This window comes from Corticium candelabrum, chromosome 11 (assembly GCF_963422355.1).
Source record: "Corticium candelabrum chromosome 11, ooCorCand1.1, whole genome shotgun sequence".
Lineage (NCBI taxonomy): Eukaryota > Metazoa > Porifera > Homoscleromorpha > Homosclerophorida > Plakinidae > Corticium > Corticium candelabrum.
This window is the reverse complement of record NC_085095.1, coordinates 921,989-943,907: the sequence shown is the minus strand read 5'-3', so window position 1 is coordinate 943,907 and position 21,919 is coordinate 921,989. Positions and strand designations below refer to the sequence as shown.

The window sequence follows — 21,919 nt, the reverse complement described above, 5'->3', positions numbered from 1 at the left end:
CTCTCCTATTCATATATGTCTGTGACTGTGGCGCATTCGGTGACTGTGGCCGAGTACATGCAGAACGCCGTTTATCACCTGCGCGATGGGCTTCAAGGCTCCGACGAGTCGGACGACCCAAGGCCCACAGATTCGAGCCTCTTAGCCCCACGTACTCAGGTAACCATGTCGGGTACTAGAACACCTGAACCAACATCAACAGCTACTCACAGATCTTTGACATTCGGAGCGCTAGCGATACGAGTCGTCGCAGGCGTCCTTTTCGTTTGAGACACTGAGCATTTTACAGTAACTTAGTACCCAGTTTTAGTTACATGTTTGTTTGTTTGTTTGTTAATTTGCTCGTTTGTTTTCTCTGCTCTGCTTTTATGAGGACCTTCAACTAGATAAGAAGACAATCGCTGTACAACCCTATGTTTCTGTATCAAATTGAAACAAACATGTCTACTGCCATGCTGGGAAATATCTCGCAAAGATTCAGGTACACTATTAGGGTCCCGGATAAGCTTCCTGTGACACGTAACATCGTGTCATTCCCGTAGGTTCAGGTGGAGATTTGCAGTGCGACGTCGCGCGTATAGAGGGCACCAAACGCGGCACGTAGACGATCAACTCGGCACGACAGAATGAACCCAAAATACGACTATCTATTCAAGTTGTTGCTTACTGGTGACTCTGGCGTGGGAAAGTCATGCTTGTTACTTAGATTCGCGGATGACACGTACATAGAGAGCTATATCAGTACGATTGGAGTCGACTTCAAAATCCGGACGATTGATCTGGATGGAAAGACAATCAAACTTCAAATTTGGGACACTGCCAGACAAGAAAGATACCGAACAATTAGAAAGAGCTATTATCATGCCGCACACAGAATTATTGTTGTTTTATTATGTAACAGATCAAGAATCATTCACACCGTAAGGCAATGGCTGCAAGAGATCGATCGATACGCATGCGGCAATATCAGTAGGTTTCTAGTGGGCAACAAGTCCGACCTGACAACAAAAAAAAGTTGTCGATTACACCACATCTACGGAATATGACGAGCAATTGCCATGTAGAAACGACCGCCAAGAACGCGACCAACGTCGAGCAAGCGTTCATGACGATGGCTGCCGAGATCAAGAATCGAATGGGCCCGGCGGTAAGCTCAGATCCGAAGAAGATCAAGGTCGGACCTGGCAGCAGCGAGCATGTGCAGCAGAAGGGCGGCTGCTGTTAACTAAGAGTTACAACTGTTCCGTTGTGCGTATTCTGTGTGGGTCTTCTAGAGTTGTTTTTAGACAGTATGTAGTGAACTTTGCTGTCGTGTTTCTTCGTTGTATCCTCTAGCTAGCTGCTTCCGGTGTTTCAAAGATAAATTTGGCACGTTTGGTATAATTTTTTAAAAAGCTGAACATATATTTGCTGGTGGTGCTCTGAATCTTCACCTAAGTACCTTGTTCCAAGCAATGCTCAGGCATTCGTTTGTTCCGAAGGAATTTAAGGAGTCTGTTGTGGTTCCTATTATCAAGGACAAGAACAAAGACATTGCTAATATGGATAATTACCGAGGTATCACTGTTGCATCGGTTGTCTCTAAGCTTTTGAGAGAGGAATTTTGCTAAACTGGGAGGATTTGATACAGTCAAGTGACTATCAGTTTGGGTTCAAGAAAGGTATTGGTTGTTCAGAATGTTCTCATGTTGTTCAAAAAGTTATTGATTATTATCTATCTAATGGCAACAAATATATGTTAGCTTGTGCATTAGATCTGTCCAAAGCATACGCTCGAGCATCACACTGCGGTATCTTCTGTAAATTGATCAAGCGAGGTTTTCAAGTTGCTGTGGTGAAGTTAATTGAGGGTTGGTATACGGATCAGACGCTGAGAGTTAAATGGGGTGGTGAATTATCTGAGAGTACTGGCGTAAGAAAAGGAGTTAGACAGGGGGTGTCCTGTCACTTTTTCTGTTTAATATTGTCTTGGATGATCTGTTGTGTAAATTGAAGGAGACCGGTAGAGGAGCAAACTTGGAAGTAGGTATGTTGGTGGACTGGCTTATGCTGACGATATCATGCTGTTATCGGCTACTGTGAAGGGATTACAGATTATGTTGGATGTATGTGGTCAATTTGCTAAGGAGAACGCTATGAAATTCAATGTCCAAAGTGTTCCAGCTCAATGGCTACCCGAAAACTAATTGCTACTGACCCTCATCTGCAGTTGTGTGATATTAATGTACCTGTGACTCACCAATTCATTTTGGGATGTCTAGATTTAGTGAAGACAGGAATGTTACTGCATCTGTCAAAGCGCGTATTGGAAATTCTACGGTGCTGCGAATGCAGTTATAGGAAGAATAGGCGCATTGAGTAGCGAGGAAGAAATCTGGAGACAGGATGATTATGAGTCACGTGCTAACCGTGAGCACGTGCAAATATTGATTGAATGGGCCAATCACCTATACTAAACTGTTAGCCGTAGACAAGCAATGCAAAGGTAAACGTAGAAACACAAGACAGCAAAATTAAACTATGCATGAGGCCTCTACCGAACGAACGACTTGTTGTACCCGAATCCTTCAATCTAATTGCTGCGCTGTTCAATGGCCACTTGCAGTCACGTGGTACTCTAATGCGGGCACTACTAGTTGTAACACGTGTTGCGCGGTTCATTCTTCGTCTCCCTCCTCCACGTTCATCCACGAGGTTCAGTACACAAGGTGTGGTCACTTTTTCTTACGATGCTTGTCATTTTCAGCTTTCTAATCGTCTCTGGAGGAATCCTTGTTCAAGGAGCTCATCATATTAAGCAATGTGACGCCGCCACAGCCACTTGCAAGGCCGATACAACGTGTAGCCCGCTTTACGATCAATACAAAATAAACTGCACTGATGCTTTCCTAAACATGAGTTGCCAACCAAGTTGTCTCTGGGGTTTGAATACTCTATTCCTCAATCCTACCGGACTGGGATTCTTTGATTGTAAATGTCGCGACAACGACACGGAATGCCGTAGTTTCACGAATCAATGTCAGGCAGTGTGCAGTCCTACGATTACCGCTTGCACGGGCCATCCTGTGTGCGGCCCTCTTATGGCAGGAGTACTCTCGAAATGCAACATAACGAGTACAGATTGCAATCAAGAATGTTGGACCACTTACACTGCGGCAGCAAAACTCTACCCTATTATCACCGTCATGCATGATTGTGACTGCGGCCCAAACGCTGACTGTAACCGAGTGCAGAACGCCGTTAATATCTGCGACAACGCTGCTAAACCGACTAAAGGTTCAACGGATCAAGCCAGTCAAGCCAGTCAGGCCACTCGAGCCCCAGGTACTCAGCCGAGTGGTAGAACAGTTGGACCAACATCAACAGCTACTCACAGATCCTTGGCATTCGGAGCGCTAGCGATAGGAGTCATTGCAGGCGTCCTTTTCGTTTGAGACACTAAGCAGGTTACAGTAGCTTAGTATCTAGTTCTATAGTTACACCGAACTGCGCTGTTTGTTTGTTTGTCTATGTGTGTTTGCTGCTTACTGCTTTGCTTTGCTGATTTGAAAGAACACTCAACTTGACTTCGCTTTTTCCGATACAATGTACTATTCAATATTTCTGTATCGATTCAAAACAAACGTGTCGATCTGCTACCATTCTGTCGTCTAGAATTGTTTGCGAGCGTCTTGCGAGAAGTTGCATGTTCGCGCGCCCAACTAAAGATCCAAGATTCGACGGGCAGACTCCTACAGAGTCTTGCACGTAAGCAGACGGACGGCTCCCACATCAGAGGACACCACCTACCTGTGCAGCCTTTCACAAAATCGAAGTTGTCGCGTGTGGCAGTAACCAGAGCATGTGCTAGCCTCATTCGCAGCTGTTTTGACAAGCAAGATCCATACAGTCGGGCTCAATCGCCGACGTTTGTCTCTAGAGTTAAGTTGAGGTCACTAATTACTAGTGGCGTCTTCCAAGATTTTAAGTGTAGGAGTAACTTATCTCCGATTTAACAGAGGGAACTCCTAGTCAGGGTGTGGCCCATTTTTCTCTCGACTCGTTGTATTTTTAGAGTTTAAACCACCACGACGTTAGTGTGGCTACAGTAACTTTCTATTTAGGACGTAAACAGAGCATGTACGGACGCGGGAAGAAGGTTTAGTACGGATGTCGTCTCGCCCGCCAACTAGGACCGACACCATAGTCCCCAATCCAACACCCACTCGAGATGGATACGCGTGTGGCGATAAGATGCACGTGGTGCAAGAACACGAAACGACCGACGATCGCGAGCATCAATTTTCTCGCATTAACCCATCGCATAGTACATGCATGCAGACCACTCTCTCCTTGCTGGCATGCATGGAGAGAGACAGTGTCTACTAGACCAGACGATATGCTTGGGTATACGCCCCACACTTCGGGGCATCGTTTGTCAGATATTTCAGAGAGCACGTGCACATGCATGCATATACGGTCGACATGCACCGACCCGAGTAGCGTGCACAGCACCATTCCTATTGAATCTCTCTCGTAGCAATGAACGCCCAAAATACAAACAGTCTAATGAAAAAAATTTCTTCTATAGTTACTTCATTGGACGACACAGAGACGTCCGTCACGTGCATGTTAGGCAAGCATATCGTTTGGTCTAGACACTGTCTCTCTCCATGCATGTCAGCAAGGAGAGAGAGGTCTGCATGCATGTACTCTATGCGATACTGCGGATTTTGCTCACATTCTATGCGATGGGTTAGTGCGAGAAATTGATGATCGTGATCGTCGATTGTTTTGTGTTCTTGCAGCACGTGCATCTTATCGCCCACACCTTTCCATCTCGAGTGGGTGTTGGATTTGGACACTGATGACGGTCCTAGTTGGTGCGAGAGAAGACAGCCGTATTACACCTTCTTCCCGCGTCCGTACACATATAGGCAGGCAACTAAGGACACGATTGTGTGCCAATGTTTTGTGACAGTATATGTGATTGCAAGCGACAAGCGGCTTTACAAGAAGCTACTAATCGTGTTACAGCTCCTAGAGGTTTGTGTTCGTTCATTTATGCTTTGCTTATACGCGCTTCATCCGGCATGGTTTCCTTCGTCTACTACCATTGATTCCAGTAGCTATTAGAGATAACTATACGCCCATTCATGTATGTACGTACTCGAAATGAAAATATGGGAGAGCTGTCTGTCTGCATGTCTGTCTGTGTGCATATACGGAGAGTCGCAGCTGCACCAAATTTGCTCGCGTACGCCTATCCGATCGTTGTAAACAGCATCGTTGTCTCTTCCATCTAGTACCGATCGTGAACCGCCTTAATTCTCAATTTCTTTCCAATTCTTTCTAACTAACCAATCTGCATTTCCTGACCTCGAACGGTACACGGGGCGTGTCATCTACCTATTCACGTTGGACGTCGTCACTTCGCAGATCTTGCTGCCGTTGCATAGAACAGCAGCAGCATAACAAGCACATTTGAAGTGGTCGGGTCTAACGCTCGCTAAAAAGCGTGGTTTAACGTGCGCTAATAGGCGTGGTTTAACGTGTTTTATTAATCATGCGCGGTGGGTCCTGCAACAGAAGACTGGAGTTCGAGGCCATCATTCTTCAGAGCCGTATCTGATTTTCTTACGGCTCTGGTATAGAGCTCTGCATACTCGCGTGCAACTTCGATCTACGGTAATTCCATTAGCTAGAGTACAGTAGCTAAGTCTGCCGCATAGTACAGATACTCCAAATAGATAAATAGTATATATATATATATATATATATATATATATATATATATATATATATATATTTAATCGTTTATTTACTTAAACCGGAAGTTACACTAATCGCCTGCTCCGTTTTTCCAAAACTGGTCCGGCCGACCATTTGTTACGCCCCTGAGTTACAGGTGGAGCATTTGTAGAAGTGTACCTGTATCCGGGATTTTGTGTTGTTTCCCACCTAGTATCCGGGAACTAATTAGCATAATACTGGCTGGATATTCAGAAATGTGATCTCATCTTCTGGAACGCAATACTCAGCAGTCATTTCATCTGCTTGGCACTTGACAACATAGTTTAATTAATTTGGGCAGAGAACGGGCAAATCAGCTCTAAAATGCTGGAAAATGTATCAAACATGTGGCTGTTTATCTCTGTACTAAAACAATAAATCGGGTCAGCTCAAGCTCAATATTAATGACAGAAGACTTGTCTCTGTCTGTCCGAATGTCAGTCTGTCCGTTTGTCTGTCTGCATGCTAATCTGCCTGCCTATCCGTTTGTCCAGACAATGGCCAATAGTTAGGATCTTGATTAAAACTGCTGTAGTATGTGCATGTGCTCTTGCTTTCTAGCTGGCACTGCCCTAAATTGATCATGCAATTTAACTAATTCCAACTCTCAGACCAAACTCAGCCAATCAAACGTTTAATGGTATAATTACATTAAAACAGTGTATTAATATGCTAATTGGATCTGACCAATCTGTTTCAATTGAGAAGGGCTGGATGGCGCTGAGAAATGTTGGCCTCTAATCAGTGCATATTTATTAGTTATACAATGTGAATCTGGTTAGTTAATTTAGTTTAGTTGTGCAATGTGCACAACACGTACACATTTCAATCCCACATGTATCGAACCGAACCTCAACAGTCACTTCTCACAATCGAATCTGTAGCTCACTCGATACAGTGTCACTGGCACAAGACTGTAAACAGTTCTAGGCGGCAAACCATTGAGACTAAGTATGACGATTTCATTTAATGAAACATGCCACAAACCGAGATAATGAACAAGGACTTGGAATCAGAGTGCCAGGTATACGACAGAAAGTAAAGTAATATTGTGTTGTTGACGTCCGCCTCGTGGTTCGAGTAATGGCTTTATAAGAGACCAAACCGCACACCCTAAAATATAATACACCAAACAGAAATCATAATTAAAGCTCCCAGTCTACAGTGGCGGATCCAGGATTTAGCAAAGGAGGGGCACAGAAATGACAAAATATCTATGACGTCACAAATTAATATTAATGATGTTCCTGACACAATGCGCTTAATAAAAGACTGCAGAACAACTGCAACTGATCTGCATGATGGAAGAGTTTGCATCTTGTCAGCGAAGTGCTGTAGTCAGGAAACACAAGTGAATACATAGATAGTACACATATACTGTGCGGCACTATCAATGTCTTTTAGTGAATCATATTTATAAAACTTTACTTATTCAAGCGAGTTAAGTTAAGAAACAGAACAGGCTCGATACACTTCCGGAAATTGCATACCTCTGTAGCATGCGTTACGCACTACACAAGTACAGCACACTATACCGAAAGAAAAAAAGACTGCCAAATGGGGGTGTGCCCCGTGCCCCCATCTGGATCCGCCACTCGTCTGACATAGTTGTTTACCTTTCCTCACACCGTGGACCTGCAGTACCCACCTGACATAGACAGCGATTGCCAGGCAAACAAGTTCCACCTTGGCTACATTTAGGAAAGCATTCCACATCTTCAAATACTAAACAGCATTTTACCCACCTGCTTCAAAACTAAAGTTTAAATAATTCTATTTCAAGGATGTCACCTGATTCACAAGCAAGCCCGTAGTATCCCTTGAGACAATTACAGTAGTTTCTTCTTGGAGTCACGACACATGTGCCACCATTTTGACATGGTTTATCGCAGTATGGTGGTGCTAATACAGAAGACACAGTGAGTTCATAATAAAACAAAGGCATTGAATTGTATGCAACTTACGATGCTGACAAGTTGGGCCCGTGTAGCCCAGCGGGCAAAGACACAAGTTGGGTCTGTGACACGTGCCATTATTGAGACATGGATTCTGACAATGAGCTAAACAATTCATCCTGAAATTTCATGAGCATGCAATGCTCAAGCTCAATGCATGCCTAACGCTTATCACAGATGTCGCCTTTGTACGATGCTGGACAACTGCACTTGTTAGGTCCAATACACTGTCCACCATTAAGACAAGTTGGATTACAAACAGCTATGAAATAGATACGATATGTTTATCAAGTTTATCCTGTGTTGATAAGTAAAGTAAGTAAACTTACGAGAGAGACAGCCAACACCATCATAACCTGGAGGGCATCGGCATTCATTTGGTCGAATGCATGTGCCACCATTTGAACAAGGTGGAGAACATAAAGCTAAAAATAATAAATATTACACAATTAGTATCTGTAGCTATAAGTTCAGTAAATGATAAGACAGTACGAGAGCAGTCTTTGCTTGGATAACCAGGAGGGCAGTTGCAAACGTTGGGTGCTACACATGTTCCTCCATTCTTGCATCTTGGATTGGTACAAACGGCTAGAACAAACAGAAATACAAATTGCAATTACCAAAGAAAATTACTAGGAGAGTGCATAATTGGTTGCTAGTTTCTAAATACAACTAAGATAATGTAACCATGGAAACTAACATAACCATGAAAAATAATGTAACCATGGAAAATAATGTAACCATGGAAAATAATGTAACCATGGAAAATAATGTAACCATGGAAAATCATGTAACTATGGAAAATAATGCAACTATGGAAAATGATGTAACTATGGAAACTAATGTAACTATGCATGGTTATAAGAGACGTTAGCTGCCTCTAAGAGATCCATGAAAACACTTTAAAGATGACCTGCATTCGATGATGCTGTGAAAGTGAAAATAAAATCAGAGGTGTCAAACAAGCAACCAGATATATGCAGCAGATGACACCATTGCAATTGATAACTACTACAACCCTGCATACAAACAACTACAGCTTTACACAGTAACCTATTTATCTGTAAAGTATGGAACTTGATGTTTTCCTGTACAACAGATAATATGTGATTAGCTGCTCATGCAGATGCGTGTACGTCCTGTCAGCCAACAAGCAATTTAGACATTCTACAGAACCTGAGACCAGTACACATCAGTAATAACTAGTAATTGAGTAAAATGATTTACCTCAAGAACAAAGTCACTCAGATTATGTTTAATTAATTAACTATGGGCAGGTAAATTTCTTCACAGCCTGACAACAGAAATAAAATCAAATTTATTTCTGTCTAGCTGGTGGTGAACCTAACTTTCAAAGTCACATCACGTTCCACACAAACATTATGGTTACCTACCAACTTCATAATTCTAGTGGCTAGTAGTATTGCACATGCAGCCACTCTAAACAATGCATTGTCAATCAAAAATTTGTTGAGACTTTCCAAGACTACTGGAAGTTGCACAGTTAGAGATGCATGACTACTAACGCCCATTATTGACCACATTATATATTGGCAATTCACTTACGTAGACATATTTGAGATCCCGATCCCAACTGAGAATACCCTGGACTGCATGTGCATGTGAATCCTCCTTCCGTATTGACACAAACTTGCTCGCACCCGCCCTTAGCAAACTCACATTCATTGATGTCTACACAAACAACTTGAAGTCGGAAGTACCACCACAATCAGTAAACTGTGCAACATACCCACACAGTCTAACTGATTATCCAGCAGCTTGTACCCTGGACGGCAGCTACATTCAATTCGATGCAGTGAGTTGCTCATGCTGCAGTTGTGAGCACAACCGCCATTATTCTGTGAGCAGTTTGCAGCACCTAAACATGCAGTCGACCAATATACACAAACAATAACACAAAACCAAAAACAACTATACGAAGACAACTTGTCCCATCCGGTCCAAGATACGACTGTCCATTGCAATGACATATAAATGATCCCTCCACATTCTCACAGACATGTTGACATCCACCATTATCCACACGACATTCATCTATATCTAAAAAAAAGCAAAGTGGTTACTGTTTGAATCTTTGCATCATCTCATCTAGCACACCTTTACATCGAAGATTATTGCCATGAAGAACAAAACCGTTTCTGCATGTGCAATAGAAGCTGCCCTCGGTGTTAACGCAATCATGAACACAACCACCATTGTTCACTTCACACTCATCAAGATCTACGTAAAACAATGTGTTAAGAATAATTAAAATAAAAAACTAGAAAACCAACTCGTGTCCTTTACTGACATCACTGTTGCTGCAGACAAAACTATTAGTAAGTTTACATAAAAAAACAATGGCAAACTATTAAAGATTCACAACTAAAATTAAATTTGATGCAACACTGTCAGACCTAGATAATTTCAATAATTGTAACCATTTTTTGGAAAGAGAGCACTCTACAATCAAATAGCATCTCAGTGAAATTTGGGGTTCTTCAACTAATTAGCACTAACTGTACAAACTTCATTCTCTCACCTTAATAGGTTTTGAAGTAACACCAAGTAACAACATCTTGATAGACTTACAGATTATGCAGAAATTAAGACAGAACAAAAAACAAAAATAAACAAAAATAAATCATGATTATGTTTACACAAATTAACACTTGAACTATTGAAGACTAAAACACTAAAGTAATTCTTACTGTAGCCTTAGCACACGTTTATCATAACTATAGCAACAGCACTGACATGTTGCTCACCTTCACAATCTTCCTTGTTTCCAATAAGTTGATATCCAACTCGGCACTTACACTGGAAACTACCAATGGTGTTACTGCACACTTGAGCACAGCCTCCATTAGCAAACTTACATTCATCAATATCTACACAATCAACATCAAAATGACATAAGACACCATGAGCACGTAACATGTACGTAGCATACCAGTGCATTTGTTTCCATTGCCAAAAAACCCACTAGCACATTCACATATGTACGACCCAACAGTGTTGATACACTGTGCATACTTGTGACATGCATGAATGCCCTCGAAGCACTCATTGACATCTAACAACAAAATAATCTCAAAACTTGTAGCCACACAGTTGAAAAAATCACAAACCCAAGCAGTGTGTCCTGTTACTCAGATATCCCTACAACATATACAAGCACTCAAGATCATCTGCCTGTTAGAAAAGTTAATGCTTAATGTAGAATGCACGTGGTAGCTATCTGACACTCTTGTGCAAGCATGTATATAGAGGCTACTAGCACTGAGATCTAAGAATTTGTTCCCACAGTAACTGTATCTCATCTTATAGTTGTATAAGTGAAGCTTCCAAGCAAGTCAATTAATGCACATGCCGGTTTAATTCACTGGCGTAGGAACCGAGGGGCTGAAGCCCCTCAATCAGTATAGGAATTGAAATTTTCTGTGCTAGTGACTTTTGCAGATCTGTTTACAGTCTGACAAGCAAGGTAATTTTGCTTACTCGTGATGACATCCACGGTACAGCCCCCTCCCCGCTCGTGAACATCTTCCTACACCAGTGTACTAGTACCTCTATGCTTAACAAGCTAATAGAGAGCAAGAATTGTCTTACTGTGTAAACCAAAAGTAGACAGTAATTCAATTATTGGCTAACAAATCAATCAATTATTGATGCTCTCCATATATGCATGACTAAGATATACTGCTTGTAATTGTCACATATTAGGTCTATTAAATTTACTAAAAATTATTGGTAATGACAAGTCAGGAAGACCGCAAAGTCATGTGCATTTTATTATGATAACTTCTGTACTACTATCCTAATAACTACATAGTCATAGACAACTAGCAAGATATGATATACTTTAAGTACTGAATCAGTGTTTGAAAATTATAATCATTACTATACCGGGTAAAAAAGCACCGACAAAGCAAAAATCCTTAGCAAGATGTAATCATCCTTCTTCCCATCATTTAGTCAACAGGTTATATATGCAGTGCACAACATCACTCAACCACAAACCATCTAAAACAAACAGCCTAGAATTTGTTTTTGACATTTAAGATCCGCCTTCTTGTTTTGATGTGTAGAATCTGTTTTTTACATTTGACATCAACAAATGTTTGTCCTAAACTAGTCGCTAAATGTCACCTGACACACCTATATGTATACCAAAGCAACATCTATAGAAAACTCCTTTGTACAGAGTGTCTACACAGAAAGAAGGTAAAATACAACTGAAACTATATTAGCCAAAGCATATCAAATATTGCAATAGTAGATACTCATATGCTAGAGCATATATATATTAGTCAAAGCTGATACCTACCCACCTCTCTATATATTTAAAACCTTATTACTCAAAATATTCTAGTCGAATATTCTTAACTTGCAAAAACTGAGATAATTACACATACCTTGGGGCACTTACAACGATACGATCCGTGCAAATTTTTACATTGAGCATTAGGTCCACATTTGTGAAGGTTTGTCTTGCACTCATTGATATCTATTATTACCACAACGCACTGAACTGTTGATGTACACAGTAACATCCTCAAACAGACCAACAGCGCACCTCTACACTTTCCTGACACAATATGAAGTCCAGGATCACAGACACATTTATAGGAGCCCACCAGATTCTGACATACGGATTCGCCACGACAAATAGCATTATCACACTCATTGATATCTACAATTTACAAACAAATTTTTCAATATTAATAACAACTGTATATAAAGACTGACCTTGACATTGCCTTGGGTTGCCAGTCGGTTGAAATCCGTTTCGACACAGACATTCAACTTGCCCACTTACATTAAGACAACGCGTTGATATGCTGTCGCAACTGTCAAAAGCATCTACACACTCGGCAACTACAGACAACAAATGACTCCAGTAAGTTGAACATGTTCACTATAATTTAATGTGTACAAAACCTTCAATGCCACTAGTTTGACGTATATCTCTTGAGAGTAACCTTCCATCTAACAATGAAAATAATTAGATTAAATAGAACAGAAAAAGCATGACGCAGTTTTCTCACCTACAACTCTGCTCAAACAAATAATACAAAAATCAAACACAAGTGTATAATTAATAGTATGTTGCAAGTACGTTAAGTCACAATTAATGAATGCATGACTTTCATGTACATTAGCAATGTGCTAGCTCCTGCTATAACTATAAGTATATTGATCTGAGGTCAACTATCTCGTGCTTTCAATATATTTCTTTACTTTCTTAATTAAAGTAGTTCAAAAAGAATGCAAATGAAGTATGAAAAAATGAGAAAGATGTAGGGTTGCCGTACGAAAAAGAATAGAAACAAGACCATGTAGAGTGTGCTGTGACATCTTTCATGAATTCACGCATACAGACTGAGCAATACATCATCCCTACATTGCACTGTTTTCTAGGGTATAAACACAGTGTCTGGAAAATAGTGCAATGTAGAGATGATGTATTGCTCAGTCTGTATGAGTAAATTCTCATTTTTTCAAAATGTTTTCATACGTTTACCTAATATCAATCAAGTTAATACAAATACATCATTATGTTGGTATGAATCAAATATCATATCATATCATTAATGTTTCAAGGTTAAATAAATCATAAATCCAACTAACTTAATCACAGTTTCAAATAAATAGTAAGCCAAGCTTTAAGGTTTTGACCATTTTCAATAATTTTATAAATTTGTATTTGTGACTAAGTATACTCCTCAGACAACATATAATATAATCTACTTGGCATTTCGATAATTACTCTTTTAAATTCAAAAATTACCAATATTCATCAATAAAATATCTAAACTTAACTAAATAGTACAGTACTTACCAGATCTCAATTTAGTAACATAGTTGTCATCCGAAAGCGACGTCGTACTCTCACTGTTCTGCACAGCACAATTCATGTTTAACGATATCAGCTTGATTTCCAACGAAGCTAATTATACTGGTGCGCACCTCTCCGTTAGCGTTCGGAATTTGAAACAAGTACACAAAAAGGGCTATAGTCAGGCGACAAGCTTCATAGCGGTGGGAAGCCATTGTCGTTGCAACTCTGTGTTGTATCAGAAATTAGAGAGAAATTGACATTTCTACGAGCACGCATCCACATGTGCAGTTATAGGTCTGTGAAAAGAAATAGGTGTACACGTACCGTTACTTGCTGAAGACAGGAACAAGGCCAGCACTGGCACCAACACACCAAGTCTCAACAGGAAGTGATGATCATGGTTTGTTCGTTGGAAGCTCTGATTGGTCCGATGCAAACAACAATAATTAATCGGAAGTCTTTGTAGATTGTAGATAGCACTGTAATACTGTATAATTTTATTACTAACTCGTAGTTATTTTTCCTAGCTAACAAGTTATAACGCTCGACACGTACTGCTCTTCTACGTTGATTTAGCTAGCAGTCAAAGACTGGAAAAGGGCCCGGATGTGGCAATTGCATACAGTGTGTACATGTATACTTGGAAATGATTGACTTAATTAATAAGTTTACGTGTTGATAGACTAAAATTGTGTTAGTCTAGACTACTAATTTATTGCTTTACAAACTTTTAGAATTGCTAAAATAGCTAGGGTCTAGACGTGTAGATCACATTTTGCGGAAATAAAAAATTTACAAAATTTTGTGAAACTAAATTCAAACCTGTTTTGCCTAAATTTCAATAATTTTTTACAAAAATAGCTTAACTCTAGCTAAAATTATAGTGCAACAACAATTATTATTCTAAATCTGTTCCTCAGAGAAACTTAAATATAAGTCAAAATTTTACTTGATTAATTAAATCGTGCGAAGCTGGGTTGTTTTGCGTTTTCATAGAACGGACTATGACATGGTCTAGGCGTTCAAAAACTGTCACAATTCTACAAATTGTAATATTTCTAACACAAACAATATTGTATCAACTGGTTTAATTTAATTTTTGCAATTTATTGTTAGATAATTTTATTGATTTTATTGCTAGAAGCACTACTTCTCTGGCAGCTTTGCCTAGCAGTTAGTATGTTGATTAATTAACTAGCACATTAACCTCAGATATATGACTAGCAGCATGATCAGTTTGTACGTCAGTGCTTCTAAGTAATCGTAAAGTCACTTAGTACATACGTTTGTTGCGTTTCTATTTGTGTTGATTCTTGCTACGTAGATTATAAAGTAGAGTATTATTTTAGAGATGTGCCTGCGCACTTTCGGTAGGCAACCTTACATGCGCAGATGATAAAACAGCGAATACTGCGCATTGGAGAACGATTATTCAATTAGCAGATCGATTGTGCGACGTGCACTTTTGTTTACACCTCATCGCAACCTACATGGCTCTCAGACGAATGAGGCTGTCTTTGCTGCGACGTTCACAGCATTTTCTCTTCACTTCACTTCGCTGTCAATCTTCGAATACAGGCAAGTGTGTAGTAGAGATACGACTAGCAAATGAAGTTGACAACATAATTGCCATAATGTGTATGTCTTACTGCATGGTACAGTAATAGGTATCTTTACTGTACAGAGTACTACTGTAACCTGACTAGCGCACGCGTGCGGACATTGCTCCTGCACGTAATCGATTGTGTGATCGGTGGAGAGTAGGCGGGTAAAACGAGTGCATGCTTTTTTCTGGCTACTTTCTACTTATACAAGACTTATTCCGCTTACTCTCTACCTATCACAAGACGTGCAGAGAGCTAGCCAAGCTCGATCCACATCAATGAATATCAAAAGAAAGTTTTGGCTCACGTGACCTAGGACCAGACACAACTACAGAATCAAAACAAACTGTTGGAGGCAATGTTCGCTAATTATTAAACATTTGACAAAATTTATTTTTAATTTACAGTAGAACAGTACAACGCTGCTGCAGTGAGAACGCCTTCTCTTTCTCTTCTGTCGTCTATTGCCGATAGGTTCAATCTAGATTTGTCTAAAGAAGAGTTGATCACCTATCAAGGCAAGTCAGTGCTGCATTACGTTTTTGGGCGTGTTTAAATTTAGTAATTAATTAAACAGGGTTTATGAAAAACATTTTGAACTCGTGGACTCGCTTGGAGGAGATGTCCGAGCCGCAACTTCCAGTAGAATACTCAAGGAGTCCTGGCTACAGGCCAGCGCCTGAAAACAATCCGTTCAACGCATGGTGAGTTGACAAATCTTTAGTCGTAAAATAACATGTTGCATTATATATGGCTGCGTGCTGCTCTAGACATCAACCCTATCCAAGAGTGGACTATAGCTGTCGTGTGTCAACTAGTCTTAGCCATGATTGCGTGGTCCGGGGCTATAGGATTAGGGTTAGGATTAGAGTTAGGATTAGGGTTAGGGTTAGAGTTAGAGTTAGGGTTATAGGGTTAGGGTTTTAGAGTTAGGGTGCATGGTTAGGGTTACGAGTTAGGGTTACGGGTTAGGGTTAGGGTTAGGGATTGGTTTGAAGACCAGTTATGGCAGTCACCTCGGGTTTTTCGGACCAGTTAAGAGCCCAGCTATAGCATGACAAAATTCTTTGTTCAGGTAGATAGGGTTGTTACTCTAAGTAAATTGTTCCAAACACATATAGAGTTTTGCTCGAAGCAAATTAATTGCATATAGCTGTTAGAGGAAATTAGCATGTGGTGCGGTGAGTGTGCCCTCACGAGCACCTACTTAGAATTGTTAGATTATGAATGAATGAATAATTAATTTCTGTTGCATCTAAGTGAGTAAAAGGTACAGTTATGTCTGCGAGCTGCTGTCAATAGAAAAACAGCAGTAGCTAACGAGCCGGTAGGATTATAGGAGGCATGCTTGCGCATATTGCAACATTATATGAGTTTCGGGTAACCATACAGTACATAGGTGTATACGGAAGGTTTTCTAGGTTTAGGAGGTCAAAAACAACATAATTAATTTATACTTTATTGCATTTTGGGAGCAATGCAGTGAAGCAGAAAAATTATTGGGGCTATGGTCCCATTGCATGGCCCCCACTCAGTTTCTATGCCTATGCATGCTGCAGTAAACGTGCATGCCGGATGTGATAGAAATTCCAGGAACGTTTCAGTGAAACGTTTTTGTAATAGACGCAATTTTTGTTCTATGGACAAGAAACCATCGATCCTTTGAACCCAATAGGACGGAAGACTTCATTTTTGCATCTTGAGTCTGCCGACGCGTGTGTGTGTGTGTGCGTGCGTGTGCGTGTGTGTGTGTGTGTGTGTGTGTGTGTGTGTGTGTGTGTGTGTGTGTGGTGCAATAGCTCAGTTGATTAGAGAGTGCATTTGGAGAATGAAAACATCCGGGATCTTGCAGGTTCAAGTCACAGTGATGGCGAGCTATGGCATAATTTCCTTAATCAAGAAACTTACACACAATTGCTTCTCTCGACTCAGGAGTATAAATGAGTACCTGGTCATTGACTGGGGTGGACATGACCGCTGGCTTGGCAGTAACCTCATGCAGCAGACGGGTGCTTGTTTGCCTTGGTGTCCAGTCCCAACGCTGCGCCATAGTCAGTGCCCCTGGATGACTCTGGCCAAGCTCCAGGTGGATTGTAGCGCTGGCCCTAAGCCTTCACGTAGCGCATGGAGGCCCTGTCTCTAGAGGCAGGGGGAGCTATCTCCGCAACTCACCTTAGGGTTGACGTCATTCACGAATGACATGGAGGGCTTGACATTTGTCCATTTTTGTGTGTGGACATATATAGAAGACTCTAGGAATTATGCTTCGGACAGATAGGAAACCCTTTCCTAAAACCCTGGCTATGCCCTGATTCTAGTCAGTCTATACATTGTGAGTAAGCATCGCATTCTAGTCAGATACATATTGAAACGGCAGTGCTTGCCAAGAGGGTGTAATAAGCCATGCGCTCTTTAGGTTCAATTCTAAATTGAGGTTGACACACTTTTGTTGCAGGTATTACAAAGTTGATATTGCAGGAGCTCCTACTGGTCGACTCCATGGAAAAACGCTTGCCATCAAAGACAACGTTGCTGTAGCTGGCGTTCCCATGATGAACGGCTCCCGCACTCTACAATACTACACTCCAGAATTTGACGCCACCGTTGTAACACGCATACTGCGCGCCGGAGGTCACGTCGCTGGCAAGTCGGTGTGCGAAGATCTCTGTCTATCATCATCGAGCTTTACGTCCGCCACAGGGCCGGTACAGAATCCACATGATACCACACGCAGCGCAGGAGGCTCATCGAGTGGTAGTGCAGCTTTGGTATAACCATTTCATTACAAATTGGCATGAAACATTTTTGGGTTTTTTGAAATTTTTGTATTTGTCATATACAGGTTGCGGGTAATGTTGTAGATATGGCGTTGGGTGGAGATCAAGGAGGCAGCATTCGTATGCCGTCGGCGCTGTGTGGCATAGTTGGATTAAAACCAACACACGGGCTGGTTCCCTACACGGGCATATTTTCAATAGAGATGACTTTGGATCACGTGGGACCAATGGCACGTACTGTGGCTGATTGTGCTCAGCTGCTAGAGGTACAAGGGTAACGTATTTTAATGTTTATATATATTTTATATTGAATAGCTTCACATACGTAGATAGATATAGATAGATAAATTGATTGATGGACGGATGAACGGAGGAAGGAGGGAAGAATCGGATCAGAGGGAGGAATTGGAACGAGAGGCGGAAGTAGAGACGGAAGGAAAAGGGAAAAAGGGAGGGGACAGAGGGATGGAGGAAAAGAGGAAAGGACGGAGGGACGGAAGTAGAGACAGAAGGAGGAAGGGAGAGAGAGGGGGAGGAGACGGAAGGACGGAGGAACGGAGGGAGGGAGAGAACGGAGAAAGGGAAGGACGGACGGACGGACAGAGGAACGAAGAAAGGGATGGTGCGAGGGAGAAGGGAGGAACGAGAGAATTAACGAGGGTCGGTAGGAGGGAGAAGGGAGGGACAGAGGCAGGGAAGGACGGAGCTAGAGATAGATGGATGCATAATAGGTAGATAATCAAGCTACGAGTATGCACATTTACATTTGTTGATGGCTTCTCACTTTCAGTTGTGTCAACCTAATTAGTTAATTATTTATTATTTATAACAGAATGATTGATAATGCTGGGAACGTGAAAGCAAGACATAAATCAAAGTGTGACTTGCTATAGGTAATTGCTGGTTGTGATGGATTGGATCCAAGGCAACCAACAAGTTATCAAGTTCCTTCTTACGCAAGCAACGTCAGTAATAAAATATCCTGGTTGATTTTCAGAGAATTTATTAACCTTCTTATTAATCACAGTTGACATCTGATCTCAAAGGCACAAGAGTCGGTATCCTTAAGGAGGGATTCGGTCATCCTTCATCAGAAGCAGATGTTGACAGTCTTGTCATGTCTGCTGCTCGTATGCTTGAGAAAGCGGGAGCATCCGTGGAGGAGATATCTATACCTATGCATTTGGACGGTCAGTTGACTCCTAAGTAGGTAGCTGCTGTCGTTGAAAGCCTATATATACAAGCCCGCATCATGGGAACTAGACTTTATAGAAAGTACAAATCCTGCGGCATTGGCAAAGAAGGTATCCTCCTGCATGGCGTTCTGCCCTCTACAAACTTCTGTGATTTTATTCTGTATTGATCTATTGATGCGATCACCATGTGTAATATAGGCGGATAATATATTTTATTGGCCATTTTATTAGTCGCTGTCAATTTATATATAATTCGTCACCAGTTTTGCCGTACGAAGACAACGTGTTGTCTCAACAACGTGCGCTAGGTATCATGCATGGCGCTGTACACCGGTATGTAAATACAAGACCGAGCCCAGACAAACCTCAGACCTTCAGTTGTACCTCACCTGTCAGCTAGAACCGTAGTTACAAATGAGAAATAGGTCAAATAGAACGACTCTTCATAGTACCATTGGAAGACAGAGAGAGCAAAAATTGGTAAATTCGCTCCTGGAAACGGGCCTACATGTGATTCTCGCCACATTTGTCGAGTTTTGAATAAGAGGGTGCCCAAGCCAACGGCTATATGAGATAATAAATGGCAAATATCCAGGATATGGAAGCGCTAAAAGTAAAATGCGATAATATGCTTTGTCAAGAAAGACATCAAAAGTTCGTTAACATTTCATCTTATACAGTCGTACGTTTGTATATCACACTATAGAGGAATGTAAGGTATGCAGCAAATTGTTCTACGCCTATATACAAAAGTTAATTTGCGTTACATTTGACTAAAAGTTGATACTCCGTCAAATGATGCGGATGCATCACCTGCCACGTTGCACTGTGTTTCTCTTGTCTAATTTCAGAGCTCTCTGCCGACATTGCAAGTTTGTCTGTCTAGGTATGGCAATATTTGATGTCATATCAACTGAAGGAGCACACGAAACCATGTACAAGAGCTACGGTTAAGCAAACGTATTTAACTTGTATAGACTTACTCGTAATCGGTTCTATTACAGGCTTTGGTGTCGGATGGGAGGGCCACTATTGCACCAGCATGCTCGAGTCATTCGCTCGAGGAATGAAGGAATCAGCTGCTGAGTTGTCACACAGTAACAAGATCTTTCTCATAACCGGAGAAGCAATGAAGATCATGTACCATGGTAAGAGTCAGTGGACAATAATAGTATTACCTGCTAATTGACTAATATATTATATGACAGGTAGATTTTATGCAAAAGCGCAAAACATTGCACGCAATTTAAGAAAGGCTTACGATACCGCTCTCGACACCTACGATGTTCTGGTGATGCCAACTGTACCCAAGAAGGCCCCGATTCTACCCGATAAGAACTGTTCTATTGAAGGTATTGTATACCGCATGCGTAGACGAACTATGACACTAATTCTGTTCTCTCTGTCTAGAATACTTGACAGCTAATTTCGAGATGATACCTAACACGGCACAATTTGACGTTAGTGGACACCCGGCGTTGACTATCAATGCTGGTTTTTCTGAGGGTCTGCCGGTTGGTATGATGATTGTCGGCAAGAGGTTTGATGATCAAGCTACACTGAATGTCGGGTTTGCCTTCGAAACGTTGAGAGACAAAGCGTAAACATGAAGATGCAGTGTATCTGCAGAAATCGTAGGTTGCAATGCAGCTAGTGCATCGGCGAGCATGCGGGATAGTTAGACATGAATGCCTCTAGCACGGACTCTAGCTTCTAGAGACCACTGCAGTCTGCACTGGTGTATGTGCGTACATGTATGAGTACGTATACGTATGAGAATAACGCCCTGGGCGTATAGAAAAGAAACACTTTTCTGGGCGTATACTAGGGCATGGGCGTTATTTTGGTCCTAGGTGTATAAATGGTCACTAAATGCTGTCGTCTGGCCAGTCATCATCTAAATACTTGAAGACAGAAATACCACAAATGCTTGCAATTATCCATTTGCAAGATCTAAGGTACTGGTGTCCATTCAGCATCAACATACACGCAGAAACTAAACACTATACACACGTGGTCGGACTGAAGCCCGTCAAGAGCATCAAGGGCGGTAATTGCAACGAAGACATGAGTCTAGCAGCAAGCACTCTCACTCAACATTGACACCAGCTCATCAAACGCACACAGACGGAGACGAATGTTCTGCGGACCTATTTTGTTGTTGTCTGCGCATGCGTATTTCGGGCTTATTCTTGGGCATGGGCGTATAGTTGGGCACGGGCGTTTTTTCGGGCTGAAAGTTCTGACCTGTCGCACATGGGCGTATATACGGGCATGGGCGAATACGGTATATAGTTAATGAAGAAGCACTAAAGTGCTATACCCTCCATCAATCGGCTGCTATCCAGTTGTTCTCTTGCTCGTTTGTTTTCTCACCGTTTACTGTAACTATATATAAGCACATAGCCATACCGTAACAGTGGACCTACGCGGAGTAGATAATACAGCCCACATACATACCGACTCACACACATCCGGGTAGTCGTCGAGCTGGCTAGGTGTTACTGTAACCCTAGCGCATGCGGGCCCCGGTTATGACATTTTCGCGAGTATGCAATACTACACACAATAAAGTTTTAGATGTTGCACATAATACTTACATAAACGACTAGAAATATGATGCAGTGCTTTCTCGGATTTCGGCCCGTTTCGGTGTAGTGTCGCAAATTTTTTTTTTGGGTCCACTTCACACACACATCCCGGATATATAGCCCGGATAAGTTTAACTTGCACGTGCACGGTAGACCATTCTCACGTGCACGCATGCTGG

The 21,919-nt window shown here is 41.4% G+C and overlaps 4 protein-coding genes across 5 annotated transcripts; 3 read left to right on the top strand and 1 right to left on the bottom strand.

Moving 5' to 3' along the window:
* Positions 1-588: 588 nt before the first annotated feature.
* On the top strand, positions 589-1,315 carry LOC134186349 (ras-related protein Rab-1A-like). The gene is given in 3 exon segments (XM_062654286.1): positions 589-1,004; positions 1,006-1,055; positions 1,057-1,315. Coding segments are annotated over 3 exon segments (597 nt in total). The 5' UTR covers positions 589-626; the 3' UTR covers positions 1,226-1,315.
* Positions 1,316-2,661: 1,346 nt separating this feature from the next.
* On the top strand, positions 2,662-3,641 carry LOC134186565 (multiple epidermal growth factor-like domains protein 6). The gene has a single exon (XM_062654554.1). The coding sequence runs from the start codon at positions 2,730-2,732 to the stop codon at positions 3,432-3,434; it is 705 nt and encodes a 234-aa protein (XP_062510538.1). The 5' UTR covers positions 2,662-2,729; the 3' UTR covers positions 3,435-3,641.
* A 2,867-nt stretch (positions 3,642-6,508) lies between these two features.
* Positions 6,509-14,087, bottom strand: LOC134186814 (neurogenic locus notch homolog protein 1-like). 2 transcript variants are annotated; one of them, XM_062654870.1, is made up of 22 exons: positions 13,897-14,087; positions 13,701-13,834; positions 13,573-13,630; positions 12,672-12,719; positions 12,480-12,608; positions 12,307-12,423; positions 12,146-12,237; positions 10,859-10,889; positions 10,681-10,803; positions 10,496-10,618; positions 9,846-9,968; positions 9,666-9,788; positions 9,478-9,606; positions 9,294-9,419; positions 8,220-8,315; positions 8,057-8,152; positions 7,894-7,989; positions 7,737-7,832; positions 7,564-7,674; positions 7,389-7,497; positions 6,760-6,885; positions 6,509-6,698 (listed from the first exon to the last, which is right to left on the bottom strand). In XM_062654870.1, exons 2-22 carry the CDS (start codon positions 13,782-13,784, stop codon positions 6,632-6,634), a joined length of 2,103 nt encoding a protein of 700 aa, XP_062510854.1. In that variant the 5' UTR covers positions 13,785-13,834; positions 13,897-14,087; the 3' UTR covers positions 6,509-6,631. The 2 variants fall into 2 exon arrangements, with proteins under 2 accessions (XP_062510854.1, XP_062510855.1); XM_062654871.1 differs by having other exon boundaries at positions 13,701-13,797.
* Positions 14,088-15,018: 931 nt separating this feature from the next.
* Positions 15,019-21,046, top strand: LOC134186987 (amidase-like). The gene is made up of 11 exons (XM_062655095.1): positions 15,019-15,150; positions 15,584-15,694; positions 15,754-15,880; positions 17,632-17,944; positions 18,019-18,219; positions 18,847-18,918; positions 18,981-19,143; positions 20,036-20,098; positions 20,154-20,297; positions 20,358-20,501; positions 20,560-21,046. The coding sequence occupies exons 1-11, from the start codon at positions 15,063-15,065 to the stop codon at positions 20,751-20,753; spliced, it is 1,620 nt and encodes a 539-aa protein (XP_062511079.1). The 5' UTR covers positions 15,019-15,062; the 3' UTR covers positions 20,754-21,046.
* The last annotated feature ends 873 nt before the right edge of the window (positions 21,047-21,919 follow it).

Excerpts from the sequence above, each read along its gene's own strand:
- LOC134186565 (XM_062654554.1), top strand. The coding sequence starts at position 2,730 with ATGCTTGTCATTTTCAGCTTTCTAATCGTCTCTGGAGGAATCCTTGTT.
- LOC134186814 (XM_062654870.1), bottom strand. The coding sequence starts at position 13,784 with ATGGCTTCCCACCGCTATGAAGCTTGTCGCCTGACTATAGCCCTTTTT. Across the intron at positions 10,619-10,680 it reads CAATGGAAACAAATGCACTG|ATATTGATGAATGTAAGTTT; the intron begins GTATGCTACGTA and ends TTGATTGTGTAG. Across the intron at positions 9,789-9,845 it reads CAATAATCTTCGATGTAAAG|ATATAGATGAATGTCGTGTG; the intron begins GTGTGCTAGATG and ends GCTTTTTTTTAG.
- LOC134186987 (XM_062655095.1), top strand. The coding sequence starts at position 15,063 with ATGGCTCTCAGACGAATGAGGCTGTCTTTGCTGCGACGTTCACAGCAT. Across the intron at positions 18,220-18,846 it reads ATTGTGCTCAGCTGCTAGAG|GTAATTGCTGGTTGTGATGG; the intron begins GTACAAGGGTAA and ends GACTTGCTATAG. Across the intron at positions 19,144-20,035 it reads TATACCTATGCATTTGGACG|GTATGGCAATATTTGATGTC; the intron begins GTCAGTTGACTC and ends TTGTCTGTCTAG.